Source organism: Crocodylus siamensis, chromosome 5, assembly GCF_052110815.1.
Source record: "Crocodylus siamensis isolate JL-2025a chromosome 5, ASM5211081v1, whole genome shotgun sequence".
Lineage (NCBI taxonomy): Eukaryota > Metazoa > Chordata > Crocodylia > Crocodylidae > Crocodylus > Crocodylus siamensis.
In genome coordinates, this window is record NC_143399.1 from 8985468 (window position 1) to 9006152 (window position 20685).

Below are 20685 nucleotides of genomic sequence, written 5' to 3' on the forward strand. Positions count from 1 at the left end.
CTGCCAGCACAGGAACCACAGGCATCTTGCAGGAGCCAGGCAGGCTGGCAGCTTCTTATGGTAGCTGCTGACTGGTGCCCAAACTTCTTGTGCAGATGAGACCCAGCACTTGTGGAAAGACCAGGTATCACTTTTTTTTTTTTTTTTTTTTTAAATAAAAGGGGAAGGAGAATCATTCCTCAATAGACAGATTAGGTCTGGGGAGCTCCAACCATACATTTAAATCATCATCATCAAGGCAGCAAAAACAGGGCAAAACGCAGCTCATGGAGGCTCAAAGATTTATGTTTCTTCAGCCTGACTTGCTTTCTGACACAGGCCACAGAATTTCACCAATGGAGAGGGACTGCAAGCTGGTCAGTGCAGCACTCAGGAACACCTCCCTGCTCCCCAGAAGTCCTGCACTGCCCAGCTGGCCAGAGGGGCTCTGTGAATGTTTTCTTTTGGTCTGAAGAATCTATCAGAGGCAGAACAAGAAAAGGAGAATGAACTTAGGGTAAGGCACAGGCACAGCACAGACAAGCAAGGAGTATGGGTCCCAGTCCCACCTCAGCCACAACCTGGCTGAGTAGTTTGAGCCTGGCACTTCATCTCTGTGCCTCCAAATCTCCACCTGTAACACGAGTATTTTGCAGGAAGGTATTTGGCAACCTGGCAGGAGGGTTATGGGGATGAATTCAATACTGCTTGTAGGACACCGAGATCCTCAGGTGGAAAGAAGTAGGGAAACAGCCACTCCTGGGGGAAGAACCTTATGTCAGCTCAGTCAGTGGTCTGGACAGGCAAGCCATCCACTGACACGAGAATATATTTTTAGTTCAGTAGCTATTGGATGCCCAAGTAAAACTTTATGTATACAGCCTTATTACACAAATGTAAAAGAACTCATCATTCTATAGTCTCACAAACGACCCCCTGAAAGCAGAGCAATGCAACTGGCCTGCATCTGCTCTCCACCAAGCACGTGGAGAGCAGCTCCTACTGAAATGACCCAAAGCTGTACATTCCAGTCCAACAGCAGTACTTCTCTCTAGATGAGTACAGGAACATTAAGCACATCTAATCTAAAACACATGGCACATGCACTGCTGGAAGTGACCAGCCCTTTGTTCTTACCCGATGGGGAGAGATGTTCAACTGATCCGTCTTTGCCCAGTGCTTTGGCAGGGGTGGATGGCGACATGGCTCTTTTCACGTGCTCGGGAGAGCTTTCTCGGGCTCCAGCAAATGGCACCATAATTGGTTTAACAATCTGCGTTGGCTTCTCAGGCAGCTGAGCAGGCTTTTTGGCAACTGGGGCCTGTGTGGGAGGTTCGCTCTAGCACGGCAAAAAAAATTAATGTTAAATGCATAAAACCCAAGGCAAAACTTAGAACAGCGACTCAAACATTCATGGACACATTCCACAACATCAGCCTCCTGCTGTTCCACAGAGGAACACAACACCCCATTTGGCAAGTTTAATTCATAGGGCCTAAGAGCAGTAACGTGTTGGCTTGCAGCTGACATGCACTGAGAGAGGCTTGGATGCTTGCAAGGAACAAGAGAGAGATTGGGCATGGAGCTGCCTCCAGAGAAAGGCAGATGAGGATGGGAAAAAACAGTCAAGATATTTTTCATTTGAAGACTATACTCCAGCTGGAAACATGAAACAAGCCAGCCAGCCACAAGATATGTGGAAAAAACCAACCCAAAGCCTTATGGTATAATGAAGCTTGCCAGGCAGTGTGCAAGCACTAGACATCCTGGTAAGCTCAGAGAGCTGAGAGCTCCCTGGAGGCAGATGGTGAGTGAGGAGAGAAACTGGCCCACAGCAAGGCACTCATTTTGAAGGCAAAACCCACATAAGAACAGATTCAATGCAAATCACAGCTCCAGGGACTCTGAAAATATCCCTCTGAAATCTCCCCACCACTATATCCCAAGGGCTATTCTTACTGTCCCCCCAAAGACCTGGATCCTGCATTCCTCAGAACTGGAAATCCAATTGTTTCTTCCCCAACTTCTGGAAGATACAGTATTTTAATGACAAAATACTAATAAGAACTTCAAACCTCCTCCTCCTCCTCATCTTCGTTTTCCTTCTCTTCCATATTGGCCAGCTGGTTGGCGCTTTCCAGCACTGCAGCTATTGTGCCACTGCCGTCAGCAGGTGCCATACCGGGAATAGGGGGAAATCCTGGAGAGGAAGGGAACATAAAACAGTTGAATAAACAAACCCTTAGTCTTCTCTACACACTGTCCTTTCCCTTCCTAGACAGGTTACTACTACCTTAGAAAAGTTTATTAAGGAGGCCATCCTTGAGGGACTGGCCCAGGCTAACATCCTAAGGGATAGCCAGCACGGGTTTGTTGCGGGTAGGTCTTGTTTGACCAATCTCATTTCCTTCTATGACCAGGTGACCTATCACCTGGACGAGGGAGAAGAGATTGATGTCATATATCTTGACTTCAAAAAAGCCTTTGATCTGGTATCCCATGATCACCTCTTGGCCAAACTGGCCAGTTGTGGCCTTGGCTCCACCACGATCCGCTGGCTGGGAAATTGGCTCCGTGGTCAGACCCAGAGGGTTGTAATTGATGGCAGTCACTCATCGTGGTGCCCTGTGACCAGTGGGGTCCCCCAAGGCTCTGTCCTTGGACCCATACTGTTCAACATCTTCATTTATGATGTGGACATTGGAGTCAGGAGTGGACTGGCCAAGTTTGCCGATGACACCAAACTTTGGGGCAAAGCATCCACGCCAGAAGATAGGCGGGTGATCCAGGCTGACCTGGACAAGCTCAGCAAATGGGCAGACGAGAACCTCATGGTGTTTAACACCGAAAAATGCAAGGTTCTCCACCTTGGGAGGAAAAACCTGCAGCACCCTTATAGGCTCGGCAGTGCTACGTTGGATAGCACTACAGAAGAAAGAGACTTGGGGGTCATCATTGACCACAAGATGAACATGAGCCTGCAATGCGATGCTGTGGCTAGTAAAGCGACCAAAACGCTGGCTTGCATCCATAGATGCTTCTCAAGCAAATCCCGGGACGTCATTCTCCCCTTGTACTCGGCCTTGGTGAGGCCGCAGCTGGAGTACTGCGTCCAGTTTTGGGCTCCACGATTCAAAAAGGATGTGGAGAAGCTTGAGAGAGTCCAGAGGAGAGCCACGCGCATGATCAGAGGTCAGGAAAACAGATCTTATGATGACAGGCTGAGAGCCATGGGGCTCTTTAGCCTGGAAAAGCGCAGGCTCAGGGGTGATCTGATGGCCACCTATAAGTTTATCAAGGGGTGACCCCCAGGATCTGGGGGAACGTTCGTTCATCAGAGTGCCCCAAGGGATGACGAGGTCGAACGGTCACAAACTCCCGCAAGACCGTTTCAGGCTGGACATCAGGAAGAATTTCTTTACTGTCCGAGCTCCCAAGGTCTGGAACAGTCTGCCAGCGGAGGTGGTTCAAGCACCTACATTGAACACCTTCAAGAGCAAATTGGATGCTTATCTTGCTGGGATCCTATGACCCCAGCTGACTTCTTGCCCTTTGGGCAGGGGGCTGGACTGGATGATCTCCCGAGGTCCCTTCCAGCCCTGGTGTCTATGAAATCTAAGAAATCTATGAAATCTACCTTGGCAAATAAGCGTTCGTTTTTCTTTCATCATCATTTCAGGACCAGAACTTAGAAAAAGTTAGCTACTTCTGAAAGCATCTGTGCTCATCCAACAACTTAACACCCCCATAATTTCACTGCGCAACACCTGCTGAATCACTGAAGGCAGAGAAAAACCCACTGCACCATTCAAAAGCCAACATTTCCATCTTCCCACTGGCACGAAACACTCCTAGCCACGGCTTAAATTGCGAGCTACCAGACTGTTAGACCTGCACTGCCTCTTCAATCTAGGAGAGCTTTTTGTTGCATGCTAGGCCTGAACAGCAGGTCTTGACCAAAGCAATCTTTAATCCTTGCTACCCCTTGTTTCTCTGGTAAACACTACTGGTTATTATCAGCATTAACATTTAAAAGATGTTTGCAGCAGTTTCATTAAACACAACTATATCCATTAGCAGGAATAAACTACCCTCATTACAGGATTCCAAATCTACAATTTCAGGGACTAAATGGACTTGAAGGTCTAGGACTTTGTTCTCGAAAAGAAAGGCTGGACAAAACCTGGGTAAACAAAAGGATCTCTGATAGTTTGAAATCAAACCACCCTGCCTAGGATGAATGCCTTTTAGTTTAAGAAACCCCAGATTTTCAGACTGCATAAAAGCATTAATTGCTAATCACAGATAGATTCAGAGCTGAAGTGAAGCAGGATCCTCTAAGCATAAAGCTATGATCAAGTAAGAAATTAGCCCCTCTGTTTTTTTTATATTGTTGGGTAGGTACAAAAAGCACTGCCACCAGCACAGTACATCCTATACAGGTTTTTGTTATCCACTCCTCTGCTGACCCACTTACGTGACGTAATGCAGGTCAGTTATTGCTGCCCCATATGTTAACAGACAGAGCATCTCTGAGGTCTTGATGCTTCACTGGACCACCGGCACTTAAAGAGCAATGCTACATCCCGCTGGAACTCAGAGGTTATGGCCTAGAAAAACTGTTACACTTACTGATAGGTTTTTTTGGACTATTTTCCATTCTTTTTTGAGGGAGGGTTTGAAAATGGGGAGGTGAAGACTTGAATCTCTAGGTTGCTAGTTGAAATCCAGTTCAGATCAGCAGTGACCTAAAGTTACTACTATTAGTTGGCTGGTGGGTAGCATCCATGTCACTAAAATGTAGTTAGCCAGGTCTCACCAGAGGTACCATGGACTGACTGGGTATGAAACTAACCCTAGAGATGGCCACTCCAAGGAAGTGGAAAGGGTTGAAGCATACTGGTGGGGCAGCTTGAGGAAAACTGTGCTTCTGCTGCTTATACGGCACCAGATCCCTGACTAAATAAAGGCCCGTCACCTCTTATCAGTACATCTATCTGCTGCAGCATAATCTCACCGAGGGCTTCAGTGTCTGCTATTTATCTTACTCTTTGTAAGCCACATACTCTTAAGAGTGGTTTGGAAGCACTTAGGCAGCCAAGAAACATAAGGAATCTGAGGAATTATGTCATGCTCCCACGGGTTTACACACACACATGAACTCCCCCTCACAGGCACTGACATTTAAAGGCAACAGGCAATCTTCCACAAGTGCTGTTTTTTAAACATTAAAACAGCGGGGCCACGACAGTGAGGGAGGGAGTGGGGCAGGGGCAGGTGCTGCCCAGCCAGAGCAGTGAATGGGACCTGGGGCTGGGAGCATGACAGAGCTGTGGGTGGTCTGTCCACACAGTGTGATGGGGGGGGAGGAAGCTGGGGAGGCAGGGGCCAGAGGTTGTGCCAGCTTCTTCCTGGCAGGGGACCTGGGGCAGTGCTAGGAGTGGGATGGGTACTGCTGCACAAGGTGGGCTGGGAGGCAGCGGCACTGCTCGGGGGGGGTGGCCATAGCTCGTCCTAGCGCCGCCCCTGTTCGGGGTACTCCGCTCTATTGCCTCTCCCTCGGGAGCCCCCTGCTGTGGGGCAGGCAGGGGATGCGTGGCCAGCACAGGGCTCCCAAGGGAAAGGTAGTAGAGCAGAATACCGCCAGCATGGGCAGCACCAAAGGCAAGCTCAAGGGCTACAGCAACCCAAGAATTCCCCGTAGCGCCTCCCTCCCATAGCAACCCCTCCCAGTGCGGCAGCCACTGCCCACCCTGTGCAGCAGAGCTTCCCCCACTCCCAGTGCCAGCCTAGCCTCCCTGCTGGGAAGAGGCTGGCACAGCACCTGGCCCCAAACCTGCAGCAGACAGCCCATCCTCTGCCCTGTCAGGGGGGCACATGTCCCCCATGCCCTGTGTGTGCATGCTAGGGGTGCACACAGTGGTGGGGAGCCCTCCATCCCTGCCCTACGCAAGCCACCCATGGCTCCATCCCACTCCCGGCCCCAGAGTCCCATTCACTGGCCTGGCTGGGCAGCACCTGCCCCTGCCCCACTCTTTCCCTCACCATGGGGGCCTTGATCTGCCCCCACGTTCCTTGTGCTCCACAGACATACCAGCAGGGCACTGCTCTCCAAGTTGCTGGGCTGCATTTCTGGCCATGTGCATGCATACGTGTGGCATTTATCGGTGACATTGTTGGCTACACCAGCCAAAAAAAGCCGATAGCCAACAGCTGATATTGTTCATTTTCCTTTTAAGCGGTGCCAATCCGATTTGTGACTGATATATTGGTGCACCTCTAACACATGTTAAATGCTCTGAGACAAAAAAAGTGCTAAAAGACTTGTAGCTCCTCTGGAACTGGAAAGATCTGACAGTATTTCCACAGGTTTCAAAATTCCATTCAAATAAAATGAAGAACAAGTATTTCCAGTGTTCAACCTTTCCCAAGCAGGGCTGGCACAGGGGGATAGTGGGTGAGCCCTTAAGGTCTCGCTTTTTGGTAAACTGATCTCCTTGTTCTTCCTGAGTCAGGCTGGGCTGGAGCAGCATTCAAATGCTCGCACTGCCTAACAAGCAAGGTTAACTGCCAGCAGTATGCCCCTGCTTGAAAGTTAAGAAGGATAGGGATGAGCAATCCCACAGTGTATTTTCAGTGCTGTCAGGCAGCCAGGCTGGCCTCCCTGCAACAGAGTAGGGACTGGTGAAGCAATACCGACAGGAGTGCCCAAGCACCTAACTAGTAGGCAGGTGTCAGTGCTAGGACATTTCAAGTACTCACTTACCAGGGGGAACAGGTAATTCAGCAAAATTCACTTTTCTCCCTGCTTTATGGGCCCTTATAGCATCTTGGTATTGCTGTAATCAGAGATGTTAGTTAGGATGCAGACTGGCTTTGGCGATTGCAAATCAACAAATCATTTTACACTCAAGCTAAAACAAACATAGTGGCAGAACATAAGGTCCTCTGTACTGGGTGGATGGCAAGCAGATAAAAGAAAAGCCTTTAAGTAGAATGATTGCTCCTGCCCACTGAGCAACACACATAATAAAACACACTCAAACAGTTAAAAAGCTTCAGAACTCTAGGGACTGAAAATTAAAGCTGCCTAATTCCAGCCCAGTCTTGTTTCAGTGAGCCTCTGATTTTGCACCAACAAATATTTGTACCCACAACAGGTCACTTAGATGTCTCTGCTCCTGCATAAAGGCACACAGAAATGGAGGTGTGTCCTGACGAAGCTCATGTAACTAGCTCAACACATCTAACGCTACATCCAGACACCACTTAGAAGTACTAATGCTGCCGCCTTCAAGGCAGCATTATTGCCTTCCACAGTGGCACAGAGACCAAAGTTGTCAAAAGTCAAGTGGACTGGATATTGTATTATACAGCCAGACAAGATGGCATAAGGGTTCGAAGACCTAATTTCCCCTAGAATCTCAGCATCCAGTCAAGTTACCTCAGTCCTAAATTTATCCAGGGGCAACATACAGAACGTCTTTCCTCCCTAAGCTTGAATTTCTACCAGTGTCTGGCTAAAGGGTCTCCTCCTCGAGCTGTACGCTGTGTTTCAGAGGAGCCCACCTCCTTGGTCCGTAAAACATTCCACCAAGGTTGAGATGCCACACACAGGGAAGCACAGCACTTACCTTGGCTATCCTCTCATGCATCCTGCTTTTCCGATCATCCCCACTGGCCTTTGCCTGTGCTGCTGCAGACCGGTATTTCTCCAGTCTCTGCTGCAAAGCTTCCAGTACTGTTTTTGGCTGCTGTGGGGAAACTTTGAAATAACGAAGACAATGAAACAATCAAAATTTCAGAACCTGCATTGGCTGCCTGTGTTCTTTCCACGCCTCACCCTTCAACACAGCCATTAATTCAGAACCGAAACCCAACTGGTGGCCACTCAAAGCAGCACAAAGTTTCATCACCAACTAACTATTAAAGCTCTTTCTTTAGAAGCAAGAGCTTATTCATTCCTAATTATTGTCCCCAAACATCATGCAAGAATGTGATCAGCTAGGGATGACTCCATTCTACCTCAGTGCAGGGGGATGGATTCTTGAGGTCCCCACCAGCCCTACAATTTCTGTAATCCCATACAGAGAAATCCTGCGTTACAAATCCTACCTGAAGCTTCAGACATTACAAGACGTTCTGAACTTTTTTCAGGAACAGGTACCACTCGTTTAGACGTAGCCTGTACCTTTTCTGGGCCTTCAAGGTCTGCGAGGGGGAAGAAGAAAAAGCATGAGACCTTTCAGAGCATGTTTCACAGACAGCAAGTCAGTCTGCATTCAGAAGGAAATCTTGTTTAATCACAACACCTCTCAGGCAGCTGTTCAGCTTCAAAGCAATCTCTGGATGGCTAGAACAGCCTAAAGCTCCTGTTATTAGCTGCCAGTGCTTTATGGAAATCAAGCATGTTTCTAGTTGAGTGCTTGATAAAACTTTTAGCCAAAACAGTAAGAAACAAACCCTTCTAGGTAGCATCCCTCCAAAAATATAACTTGATACATCAACGTATAGGAGATGGAGCAAACAACCGTGTTAACATACTAAGGAGCTCAGTAACCCAAAAATGACCAAAAGAGGACAGATAATAAGACCATCTATTCAGATAATCTTTTGCCTGGCAACGTTTAATAATCTAGAAAAAAAAGAAACACTCCCTCCAAATCTATGCTGAATTTACTTGTGCAGTATAATGGGGAAGTCTTTCTCTGTCTCCTGCCGTTGATCAGTTTATACCCTAAGGATTCATACACCTCATCTTAGCTAGTAAAACTACAGATGCTTTTCATTTATATTTAAAACAAACATCTCATTATTTTTACTGAACGAAAAAGCAGCGTATTCTACAGATTGAGCGTTGTCTGGTAGTAATGATTTTAATGCATTTGGATTGGTATATTTTAAGTTTGATAGCTTTCAAGGATCAGAACATTTTACTTCCTGAAAACACATTTATGGTTGATCTACATGTCTGCAATATTGTCAGATCAAGAGATAGAATTGAAGGCACTATTCCAGTGAAGTGCCTATCTTCTTTCTCTTTCAATTTACAGCTTTAGCTGCTGCTACTTCATTCATTTTGTTTCTGAATTATACCTGTTATCTGCTGAAACCTCTCATTTCTAGCAGCTTGCAAACAGTTTATGAACCAGCCACATCTGTTTTCTAGGAAGCAGCCATTAAAGTCAAATCAGAAATCAAGTAGGGCAGGGTGGTAGAGGGAAATCAGGATGAAATAAAGTTTGAAAAAAATTGTGACAGGTCAAAAGGTACCCGACCATACTATCTGTCACTTAAATCATATTTTTTCTGACTGGCTCATAGATCAACTCCTACTAAAATGGAACAACATTTCTCATTGTGCAAGGAGAGATGTTCCCTGGTCCTTGCAGGCAAGTCAAACCACTCCAATTTCTAAAGATTTTATTGAGCATCAAAAAGACATTTCACAATGCAAGCCCCCTTGAACCCTGGACTGCGGGCCTCATTTCTGTACCTAGGGTAAATAAGTGATCAATTTTCCTGATAACACCAAAACTGGACAGGTACACTGGCAGAAAACCAAACTGCAAAGTGACCTAGGTAGACTGAGGTGGGGAGCAAACCAAGATGGCTGGGGGTAACAAGTTCTTTAGTTTTATTCCCAGAAAAGTGAAATACAGGGACAAAATAGGAAGAGACAATCAAGTACCCCCCCTGCACTAAATCAAGGTCACCATTTTACTTCTAAATCCAATCCTAATATTGCTATTTCTTATAACCAGAAATTGGAAATGCATGGACAATTAAGACTGGGAGGAAGATGCACACAAGGGGTGCTAACAGATGTGGAAAGCCCCCCACAAAAACAGTACTTTAGCAGTAGAGGAAGCACATCAGTTTGACCTGGCTCCCTAGCATCTATATAGCTTGTGTGCTTCAGCATGGCTTTTTGGTGCTTTTATTTAACAGCTGATTCAATTAGTTATTAGATAAAAGCATCCAACAACCCTGCTAAAGCGCACAAGCTATACAGATACTAGACAAGCTGGGTCAAACTGATGTAATTCCTCTTCTGGGCATGCACTGCACTCAGCACGGGAATGCACCAAGCTTAGAAGTGCTGGGTTTTTTCCCCCTACATCTGTAAGGACCCAAGAAGATGTGTGGTCCACAATACAAAGGGATCTAAGTAGTACTGCTAGAAACTAGGTTCGTTTCTACCCAGGATGGCTCCAGATGATGGCTTCAGGGAAAGACACTGGTCCCTCTGTTCAGCTGTGGTTTGGTAGTCCTAGTCAGAGACAACTATATAGCAAACTACATGATGTATAATTTTCAAATCTTTTGTGGCCTTGTAATTCAATCCAAAACCTTTCTGTTGCTTTACAAAGAGATTGAAAGGATCTCCCATCTGACATGCTCTACTGATTGGTCTTACCTTGTGGAGATGGGGGCATATTCTGGAGGTCTACAGGCTCTCCATTGTCCAGAGCTTCTAGGACCAGAGCAAATTTCTAAAACAGAAAAACCAAGCAAAAGGAGATTCATTCTTGTACACCCAACATCCACCAGTGGGTGTGGAACTTTCCTGAAAGTAAGAGGATAGACAAGTCCACTGCTTAGGAAGCATTTTCTAGTGGTTAGATTCCTAACCCGGATGTCTGGTGTTTGAATGCTGTACCTTGCCAATCTTCATATATTCTTTTGCCTTCTCTAGATCCCCTTGCTGCTTGGCTTTCAGAGCTGCTGTTTTATACTCCTTTTGCCTTGTAACCAGGAGCGCTCGTGTGCTCGTGTCTAGGGGTTCTGCATAAGACAATAAAATCAAGGATTATACCAGCATGAGCTGCATCCCCTGACTCTCTCATACACCAAAACATGCATTAGTTCCTTAGTACGTGGAATCACACATCTGCAGTGCATAATGATCCCTTCATCCAGGGCAACCCCAGAAGTCCCATCAGCCACAGCAATCCCACTTTACAGTCCTACAGTGCCTTTTATATAGGATGTCAAAGCTCCTCACAAGCAGTGATGTGTTCCTCACACTTCCTTGTATTACATGGAGCAGAATTACCTTCATATGTTGGCTGAGAAACCGAGGTATGGAAAAACTGAACAAGAGACAGACAGTTCAACGACAGGAACCCCTAGGAATGCCTTCCACCTGCCACTATGGCAGTTATAAAGAGACCTGGGAGTCAGAACCCCCAAGCTCTAGTCCCAATTGCAAACGATTCCTCTGTGTGATCCTGCTCAAGTCGTGAACTCAGGTCCTTAAACAGTTTGAGACTCTCAGGTAAGAAGCGCGATCAACGTATTCCTGAATCATACTCAGACAGGCAGATACTCGGGAAGTGGGTACTTCCCAAAAACTGATGTATTGGAAATCCTTATTACCAAGTAACATTGTACCTGTTTCCAGGACAGCTGTGACAGCATCGTGACCCCGCGGAGAAGCTGGCTCCACATTACTGTCAGGCTTTAACTCGTGACCTGCAGGTGATTTCACTTTCTGTTCAGATACTTCTTCAGCCAGACCACCTGAAGGCTCTGGTACAGCTCCTGTGGCTTGAGGTATGTGAGCAGAGCTCTTTCCTGATGCTACCGGGGGCGGTATTTCTTCTTCACTGATCTTCCTTCCCTTCTTCACTGCAACCAGCATGGTTTCTAGCGTCTAGCAGAGATCGAGGAGTGAAATCAAGAAGAGATGGAATTTCCATTAAAGACGCAGATTGTGTATGATCACTATATCTCAAACTTGTTCCCCTACATAGAGCAAGAAGCATTAAGCCATCCTCTTTGACTAGACATTCTCACCGTTTACAGTTTCTCCTTATTTCATCAGCACCAGGATTGCTGCAGAACTAAAGGAAAGACTGACAAAGCAACACATTCTCCGCACAGCTGGTAATGCAAATTCACTTGGTCCATGCACCAACACAGGGCTGGGAGAGTTCTCTTTTCTAGCAGTGAGGAGACTGGGGCCACACTGACTAGCTTATGAAACCTTTGTCACTCAGACTGCAAACGAAGTGACTGAATGTCAGCATTAGCAGTATCTTTTGTAATCGGTCTTGACCAGGGATGCTCAATCCCTGGCCTGCACACCCCATCTTGACCCAGCACCGAATCATCTGATCCATGATTTGGTATGCAGGGCCCCAATACCTTGTCAGGGATACAAGCCTCAGAGCCCGAATCACACATGTAAGGCTGGGCAGAGGCAGTAGAGTCCTAATTCCAAGACTTGAAGCCCAGTGGAGGCAGCACAGGGTCCTGGGGCCTCAAGCATGCATGGGGGACCAGGTAGGGGTGGTACAGAGTCCTGGGACCCCAACCTTCGCATGTGGGGCCAGGCAGGGGCAATGCTGTTTGAATCTGGGTGTGCAGAGTCCAATCTGACCAAGGACTGGACCCATGCTGCTCATTTGGCCCACAGGGCCAAAAGGTTGTACACCACTGGCCTAGATTTTTCTGACCCCCGCCTCCCCGGGAGATTTCAGGGCAAGGTGGAGACCAGAAGACCAAACTCATTTCATCTGTCTAGGGCAGTCTTCAGGTGGTAATGACTGGAAACTGCTTTGAACTAACGAACTAGATGAAAACCTTCTGCACCATTACTAGTTTCATAAGCTAGCTGTCCCTGATAAAAGTTACAAAGATCAACTGCAACTCAGTTCCTCACTGCATCAACTACTGACACCATCCCCTTTATAAGGGCTCTTTAACAGAGCAAAGTACCATGGATTTCAGGGCAAACCAAAAGTTTCCTCCCTACTAGAGCAGTGAGGGTGCCATGAGGAGCTGTTCAATAACAGCACTTTTAGAGGTATAAACACCTACATGAGCCACAGGATAAAAAGAGAGATTTCCAATAGGAATCCAAAGTGTCAAAACCATTCTGGCCTGCTGTGGTCTTCCCAAGTTCTTTCCAACAGAAGAATTGCTGTATTATTTTTTTTCCACTATGAAAAAGAGTGAAAGCTAAGAACTGGCATTTTCCAAGGGGTGCCTCAAGTATAACAAGAGAACCACTGCACTAGAGTCAGCTCACTGGTTCAAATGGTGACAGGAAGTGAGAAATAAAAGCACTGCCAGCTTGGAATTTGTGCTGTTCGACAACCCATGCTCCCATCCTTTGACGTATCAGTGCTTGTAAAGCTACTTGGGAGTGGCTGAGAGAGAAGTGTGGGGTGTTCCAGTGATGCGCAGAATCTGGTTTATCGTCATCTTCCCAGGCAAAAAAAAAAAAAAAAAAAAGACTTGGATGCTGCTGGATGCAGCTCCAGGAGCCTGGAAATACCCACCACAATACCCTGTAGAAAGTAACTTGGCTTATTAAAGAGAAAATGTGGATCTGCTCTATTGATCTTACTAGTGGCACCAGAGCTTTGAGAGAAGTGACAAAGTGTGCAAAAATGCCTTACCTTGGAAGACATGTTATAAATGTATATAAAGCCCCAGCAGGACATTAAGTTTCTGGTTTTGGTGAAGCAGGCTTTTTTTGCTTTCTGGGGTTTCCCCACAAGAAAGGTCACACAATTACTGTATATTTACACCCCCACCAGCACACACAGTTCTTCCAGCGTGCACATTTGTCCCTTGGATATGGCTTCCTTTTTGTTCTAAACCTTTTAGCAGTTTACAGTTAGATTCTCCCTCAGCAGGCACCATGGAGCCGTGAAGCTTTGCTGAACAATGCAGTTTTAGATATGGTCTGAAATGCTGAGGGAGAGGAAGAAGGCAAGTAGCAACAACACCTGCCACTGTAGACTTAAAAGCAAATGCTGCCACCTGGCTGGGAAGTGCCAAAGCTGTGGGAAAACTGAAGAAAAAGAAAAAGCTGCCGTTGAAAATTGCCAAAGTGGGTAAAGAGACTGTTCAATTTCCATTTCCAAGCACAGCTAAGGCACTCAGAGAAGGAACAATTCCCTTGTCACAGACAAGTGATTCAACTGATGGAGTGGAAGTTTAGTCCTGAGAAAAGGAAACTTAAACAGCTACAGGTTCTAGGAACACTCTGAAAATTTAGTTAAAAAAGTGACACCAGTTAGGGTAATAATTATAGCTCAAATTCAGGTCCTTCCATAAGTGTCATTGCTGAATCTGGGCCAGCTGCAAGTTCGGTCAGAAAAGGACATTTTAATTACACGTTCTGCAAACCTACTGAATGCCAAATCAGTGCAAGTTACTGGGATAACACTTTACCACATACCATATTTTTAGATAAAAGGTGCATATTTTGTGAAAATTAATCTCACCACTGAGCCTATTACTGTGCTTTTAAAACATATTTACTGCCCTGGGTAAATGGCACCATGTGAGAGTATACAATAGAAAGTACTTTCAAAAGCAAGTTCAATTTTCATCATTCAGCCTATACACGTATTATTTGCAAAGTGCCTGGAAAACGAAGACAGACTTAGGTTGCTGAGGCTCTCAAGCCCTCACACACTGCTGCAATGACTGAGTTACAAGCACTGCAGAGAGATGCCCAAAACATTTTTCTCCCATGGATGCTAAAAAAACAAGATACATTTATCCTGATGCTGAAATTTGTGTTTATATGAAACACATTTTAAGCCTCCGTGCATCTACAAGGAGTTGCATGGTGCATTCTGCTTGCTCTCTCCCACACAATGCATGCAAAGTCAGAGAACACAGACACTTTCAAAACAACACAAAAGCTCTCACGATCTCTTCTAGGGTAGGTTTAACAGGAGCCTGCCTGCCCAGAGAACAAACAGCCGCAAACATCTGGTGAATCTGACATACCTTAAGTCCTCTTTCGTACCGCCGTGCTTTGGCACTTTCACCTGCTTCCTTTGCGTTTGAGATAGCCGTCTTATAGTTAGCAATTCTGGTCTCTAGTATCTGCTGCAGCTCACTGGAAACCACTGAAGTGGATGTGACCTCAAAACAAGAGAGAGGCAGACAGATTATCTACCTTCCCAAATAATGCTATAGTACTCAATAGAAAAGAACAGACTTTCTACATACAGTAACACATACAGCAGTGCTAGGCACAGGAACCAAGGTAGGAGGCACAAAATGGGAAGCCACTCTGAAACAGAGGGGCACTTGTACTGAACTAACGCTCCCTAGATTCATCCCTGGGCTTCCCATGAAAGAAGCAACAGTGCAAAGTGGGTGGAGTAATTCAGGAAACTTACAGTCACCAAGTAACTGGAGACATGTGGTTAAAATGTGGACAAGGGAGAACAGTGAAGTCTTTCAGACCCCATGTCCTGGAGGAGGGATTGGAGGGCATTTTGGGGTGTGAATGTTGATTTTCTTCACTATGTTGGTTTACACCCTTCAGGACTGCTCACCGTCTGGCTGCCCCACCAAGATCTCTTTCTAGCACCTCCTCCAAGCTGCAAAGTCAAAGCCAGTGACATAAGCAGTATAACTAAAGCATCTGCTATCCACTGCTTACAGACACTCCGTAACTAAACAGATCTTTCAGCAAGCTACTGACATAATGGCTGTCATCACTATACAAACCTGGCCCTGTCCATTTATTCTTGCACATGATGCACCAAAGTCCTGGAATCTTTACAAATGGGCAACTGAACAGAGTAGCTGACCATAAAAACAGACAAATTCTGTGGAGAAAGATATCCTGAAATACTACACAGCTCAACACCACTGGCAGTCAGTCTAGGTTAGGCCTTGGGAGAGGGTCTCCAGGGCTGCTCCAAGTCTGAATTCTGGTGGACTGGTCAAAGGCAGGAAGAGTCACAAGACAGAGGTAGCAGGGATGCTGGAAGTGAGGAGCGAGATGTGTGCACAATGCTCTAGCGGGCATTCTTAGTGGCTCATTTTCACAAATACCAAATTCACGCTCAGAGCAAACGAATGATACAAGTACAGCACCAGCACTTACAGAGAAATGTGCTGAAGATAAGATCGCTTTAGAGTCTTACTTGCCATCCTATCATAATTAGAGGTGCACTGATATATCGATCACATATCGGACTGGCACCAATAAAAGGAAAATTAACATTATCGGCAATCAGCTGTTTTTAGCCAATAATGTCACCAATAAATGCTGTGTGCACGTGTGCAGCTGCAGCACGCATACAGCCAGGAATACAGCTGGGCAGCTTGGAGAGCAGCCTCCTGCTGGTAAGTCTGAGGGGGAAGGGGTGTGTGGGGGTAGATCAAAGCCCCCATGGTGAGGGAAGGAGTGGGGAAGGGACAGACGCTGCCCAGCCAGTGCACCCCACCCTCCCCCTGGATTTGTGTTTTGGGCAGAGGCAGGCTGCCTGCTGCAGGTTCAGGGCCAGAGGCTGTACCAGCCTCTTCCCAGTGGAGAGGCTGTCCAAGTATGCAGGGATGGGGTAGGCAGTGCTGGGAGGGGTGGCTATAGGGTGGGCTGTAGCCACTCCAAAATTCCCCATAGTCACCCCTCCCAGTGCCACTGTCGCCCACTCCACCCCCTTCTGCCCTGAGCGCAGCCCCAGCTCAGCCCCCCTGCTGGGAAGAGGCTGGAGCAGGCCCTGGCCCCAAGCCCACAGTGGGCAGCCCACCCTCACCCTGTGCACAAATGTGGGAGGGGGGCACATGCCCCCCATGCCTCCTCTGGGGGTGCACACAGTGGTAAAGCACCACCCCATGCCACCTGGTCAAGGCACCTGCACCTCTGGCCTGCTCCTGGGGTTGCATTCACCCCTCTGGCTGGGGAGTGCCTGCCCCTGTCCCACCCCTTTTCTCCCTCCTTGTGGTGGGCCTCAATCTGCCCCCAACACACCCCTTTCCTCCTCACAGACTTACCAGCAGAAGGCTGCTCTCCAAGCTGCCTGGCTGTGTTCCTATAAATCAACGATTGGATCAGTATCGGCTGATATGGCTGGTTAATAATCGTCCATTAGTATTGGCCATAAAAATCTTTATCGGTGCACCCCTAATAATAATGAGACTGAGTCAGTGGAACTGAGAAGTCAAACACACAGCTCTCTCTTACCTGTGCCTGCTGTTCAGGTGGCTGTTGCAATATGGGTGGAGCTGCTGGCACCTCCATTGCTACTGTCTCGTCCTTATCACTTCCTGTCTCATCATCTTCACCCAGAACCTCCTGTAATTCTTCCTAGAACAAGAACCAGTGAAGCAATTGCTGTGGAATACGCAGTGCTTTCAGCACAGTGAAAACTGATGCTGCAGGAATCAGAAAACTGGAACACATTCCCCTTGCTGTGATACAAAGGCTGAATCATGTACCAAAGCCTTTTATCCAAGACAAAGGCCCAGCATAACATTTGCCATTTGTATCAAGAATGATGCAACTCTATGGAAACAGGGATGCCCTAACTGTTGGGGGAGGAGGGAAGATATGAGTTGGAAAAAGTAAGAACTCCTTGGATCCAGCACTTCATTTGAACTTTAAACACAAGTTCTGACATTCTAAACCTGCTTCCATTTCAGCCAGCTCAGTTCATTTAGTTTGTTCCAGGTTTTGGCTGTAACTGGAAACAGCCCTGAATAATTCACAGCTCAACATGCAAACCAAGGTCTCACACACCAGCATGTCGCTGGGAAGTTCCTTGCTCTGCTGAAGAATGCAGGAAGCTGTGGTAGTGGAGAGAAGCATCTTCTAAACCTCAGCTTTGAACCTCTAAATCAGGGCTGTCCAACTGGTGGCATGTGAGGGATTAATGTGCAGCCCCCAGACTCTCACCCAGCCACTGCTCTCCTCATTGCTCTGGATGCAGCAGCAACAGCAGCCAGAGTCTCAGGGTTCCCCCTTGTCTTCTTCAGCTACTGTTTTCTGCCTTTGTCCCACGGGACAGGACAGTGTGTGAACATGGGAAACTGAGGATGAATGGGAGGGCAGGAATGGAGGAACATCGGCACAGTACACCTAGCACAGTCCCTTAGGGCCTAGAAGTTGGACAGCCCTGCTCTAGATAGTTCTCCATCACCAATTACTGTAACAAATGCAATTTATCTCCCCCTTTCCTAAACTTAGCTATGTACAGGTCACTTTTCCATCGCACAGTAATAATTTTATCTTAAAGATAAAAGTGCCCATGTGTAGTCAGGTATCACCACCACTCTTGGAGAAGATCTGGCCATCCAAAACCACATCTGTAGAGTTTGCATGCCTGAATTTCTCTAAGAGCTAGCGGGCTTTGACAGTCTTGGGAGTTGCCCATGAAAGACATTTTGCACAACAGAATTCTGCACCTACCAGAAGATCTGTATCCTTCTCTAAATCTTCATCCTCTGTTCCCTCCTCATCTTCATTCAGGTCCTTCATGCACTCTGCAGCCATCTTTTCAATATGTTCCATGGGCAGAGGGGCTGAAGAAGGCAACCAAGCACAGATCAACCTTGAGACCCAGGCAAATAGTTGCAAGATAAATGCTAAAGCACACAGGCACAGAACAAAGGAAATGGGATGAAGCCTGCCCCTTTTCCTTTTCAGCTAGAGGACAGCATTTGTTTCTGAACAGCAAAACGGGGCCCGCGCTGTTTAACATCTTCATCAGTGACTTGGACGAGCGGGTGGAAAGCATGCTGTCCAAGTTTGCTGATGATATTAAGATGTGGGGCGAGGTGGACACACATGAAGGGAGAGAGAGGCTGCAAACAGATTTAGACAGACTACAAAAGTGGGCAGATGAAAATAGGATGGGGTTCAATGCAGACAAATGCAGAGTGCTGCACCTTGGGAGAAGGAATCCACAGCACACATACAGGCTGGGGAGTTCCCCACTTGAAAGCACAGAGGCGGAAAGGGATCTTGGAGTCATTACTGACTCCAAGATGAACATGAATGAACAGTCCGCCAATGCCAGACTGTAGCCAACAAGGCCAGCCATACCTTGTCATGCATCCACAGATGCATCTCAAGCCGGTCTAGAGAGGTGATCCTCCCCCTCTATGCGACTTTGGTCAGGCTGCAGTTGGAGTATTGCGTCCAGTTCTGGGCGCTGCACTTCAAAAGGGATGTGGCCAACCTGGAGAGGGTTCAGAGGAGGGCCACCCGCTTGGTGAGGGCAGGACAGGCCCTACAAGGAGAGACTGAGGGACCTGAACCTGTTCAGCCTCAGCAAGAGGAGGCTGAGGGGGGACCTGGTGGCTGCCTACAGACTCATCAGGGGAGATCATCAGCAAATAGGTAGAGCCCTTTTTTCCCCAGCACCACCTGGAGTGACAAGGAACAGTGGTAATAAGCTGATGGAGAATAGGTTTAGGTTAGAGATCAGAAGGCAAATTTTAGTTAGGATGGCCAAAATCTGGAACCAATTTCCCAGGGAAGTGGTCCTCACCCCTACCTTGGGCAAATTCAAAAGGAGGTTATATGATCACCTGCCTGGGGTCTTGTGAACCCAGCATTCATTCCTGCCTGTAGCAGGGGGTCAGGCTAGATGATCTGTTCAAGTCCCTCCTAACCCTAGCTACTATGAAACTATAAGTGAAGCTGGTGGAGTGGGTCCCAGGTCTTGTACTGGCTAAAGCATCTTCACTTGCATCTCTTGTTCTGCTCCGTCCCAAATATATTAGCTGCATCTCCTCATCACATCACAACTTTCATCTCTTTTTTATGGCCTTTTCCCTCACAGTGTCTTTTCTCTTTCTTGTGCATCTGGTTTTCATTTGCTTTGCTGTCCTTTCTTTCCCTTTCCATTGTCCATAGTCTTTCCCACTTCTAATCCCCACCAGCAAGCTGCAAACTGACAGCAGTGCTTTTTTCTGGCTAGTGCCACCTATAGTAGGTGGAAGGGTGGAAAAGAACTTAGCACAAAGCTCCCCAACAAGAGGTCAAGCGTACAAACTGGGAGTTTTGGGATCAGTTCTTTAGTTAATGGCAGAAATTTCAATACCATGAGAAAGGCTTGAACCAAATCGAGTTGTATCTACCAGCAGCAGCTTTCATGGTTAAATGGAATTTTATCCCTAGGAAATTGAGACTTGTTTCACAAGAACCAACGAATATGGGATCCAAATGCTCTGAAACATGCTCTTCTTCTCTGGGGAGTTTCCCTTACCCATTTGTATTAGCTGAGTCCTCCAGAGAACAGGGAAAATACAGCTGGCCACAGGAATGAGGAGAAGTTTTCATGAGGCAACTGCAACCTGACCACACAGCTCACTATGCTCAGTCTCTCCCCATCCCTTTGTTTTCATCTGTCTTATGGAAACAAATTCAAACTATTCAAGCTCCGGCCTCTGAAGGTAATGATGGAAGCAGACAAAGCATATTTTAAGACTTTTTTTTTTATTTATAATATTGAAAAAGTCAGATCTGCAACAACGACAGGACAGGGTGTACAATATTTAAGTAACCTGCAGCATCTGACTCATGGGAAGAGGTAGATTCCCCGACTGGAGACCCCGTCATAAAGAAGAGTTAACAGGTCTTTTCTCAAAGTAGATCCAGAGAACATAAGTGCCTGCTCCTACCTGTTAGTAGCAAGGACACAAGATGTGGAGCTGAGGCTAAAAAAAGGAATCCACTGGCAGTGGGAGAAATGAGACTGGCTACCCTTTGTGTGGAAAAAAAATGACACTACAAGGTTCCTGCTGGCATTTATCAAAGACTGCTACAGAAAGCCAGGAAAGATGCTTAAATGACTCAATGCTCAGGCCATCTTCAATGGGGACAGTGTAAGAAGATAATGTAGAACCCCACATGGCTCAATGCCCGATGTTTGACCATTGCGGAGATCCTGGGATCAAAAAAATCCGCACAAAGAAAAACTGGGGTGTCAC

At 46.8% G+C, this 20685-nt stretch overlaps 1 protein-coding gene across 3 annotated transcripts in view; it reads right to left on the reverse strand.

Annotated features, from left to right (window-relative positions):
- CC2D1B (coiled-coil and C2 domain containing 1B) overlaps positions 1-20685 on the reverse strand; it is a 53326-nt gene that overhangs the window by 23313 nt on the left and 9328 nt on the right. For all 3 annotated transcript variants that reach the window (XM_090049219.1, XM_090049217.1, XM_090049218.1), the window contains exons 4-14: positions 18158-18270; positions 16934-17056; positions 14740-14877; positions 11377-11638; positions 10643-10767; positions 10400-10475; positions 8095-8190; positions 7614-7744; positions 6746-6818; positions 2055-2179; positions 1117-1318 (exon numbers count right to left, since the gene is read on the reverse strand). In XM_090049219.1, the coding sequence (XP_089905345.1) occupies positions 1117-1318; positions 2055-2179; positions 6746-6818; positions 7614-7744; positions 8095-8190; positions 10400-10475; positions 10643-10767; positions 11377-11638; positions 14740-14877; positions 16934-17056; positions 18158-18270 (1464 nt within the window). The remainder of the gene's footprint in view (positions 1-1116; positions 1319-2054; positions 2180-6745; positions 6819-7613; positions 7745-8094; positions 8191-10399; positions 10476-10642; positions 10768-11376; positions 11639-14739; positions 14878-16933; positions 17057-18157; positions 18271-20685) is intronic.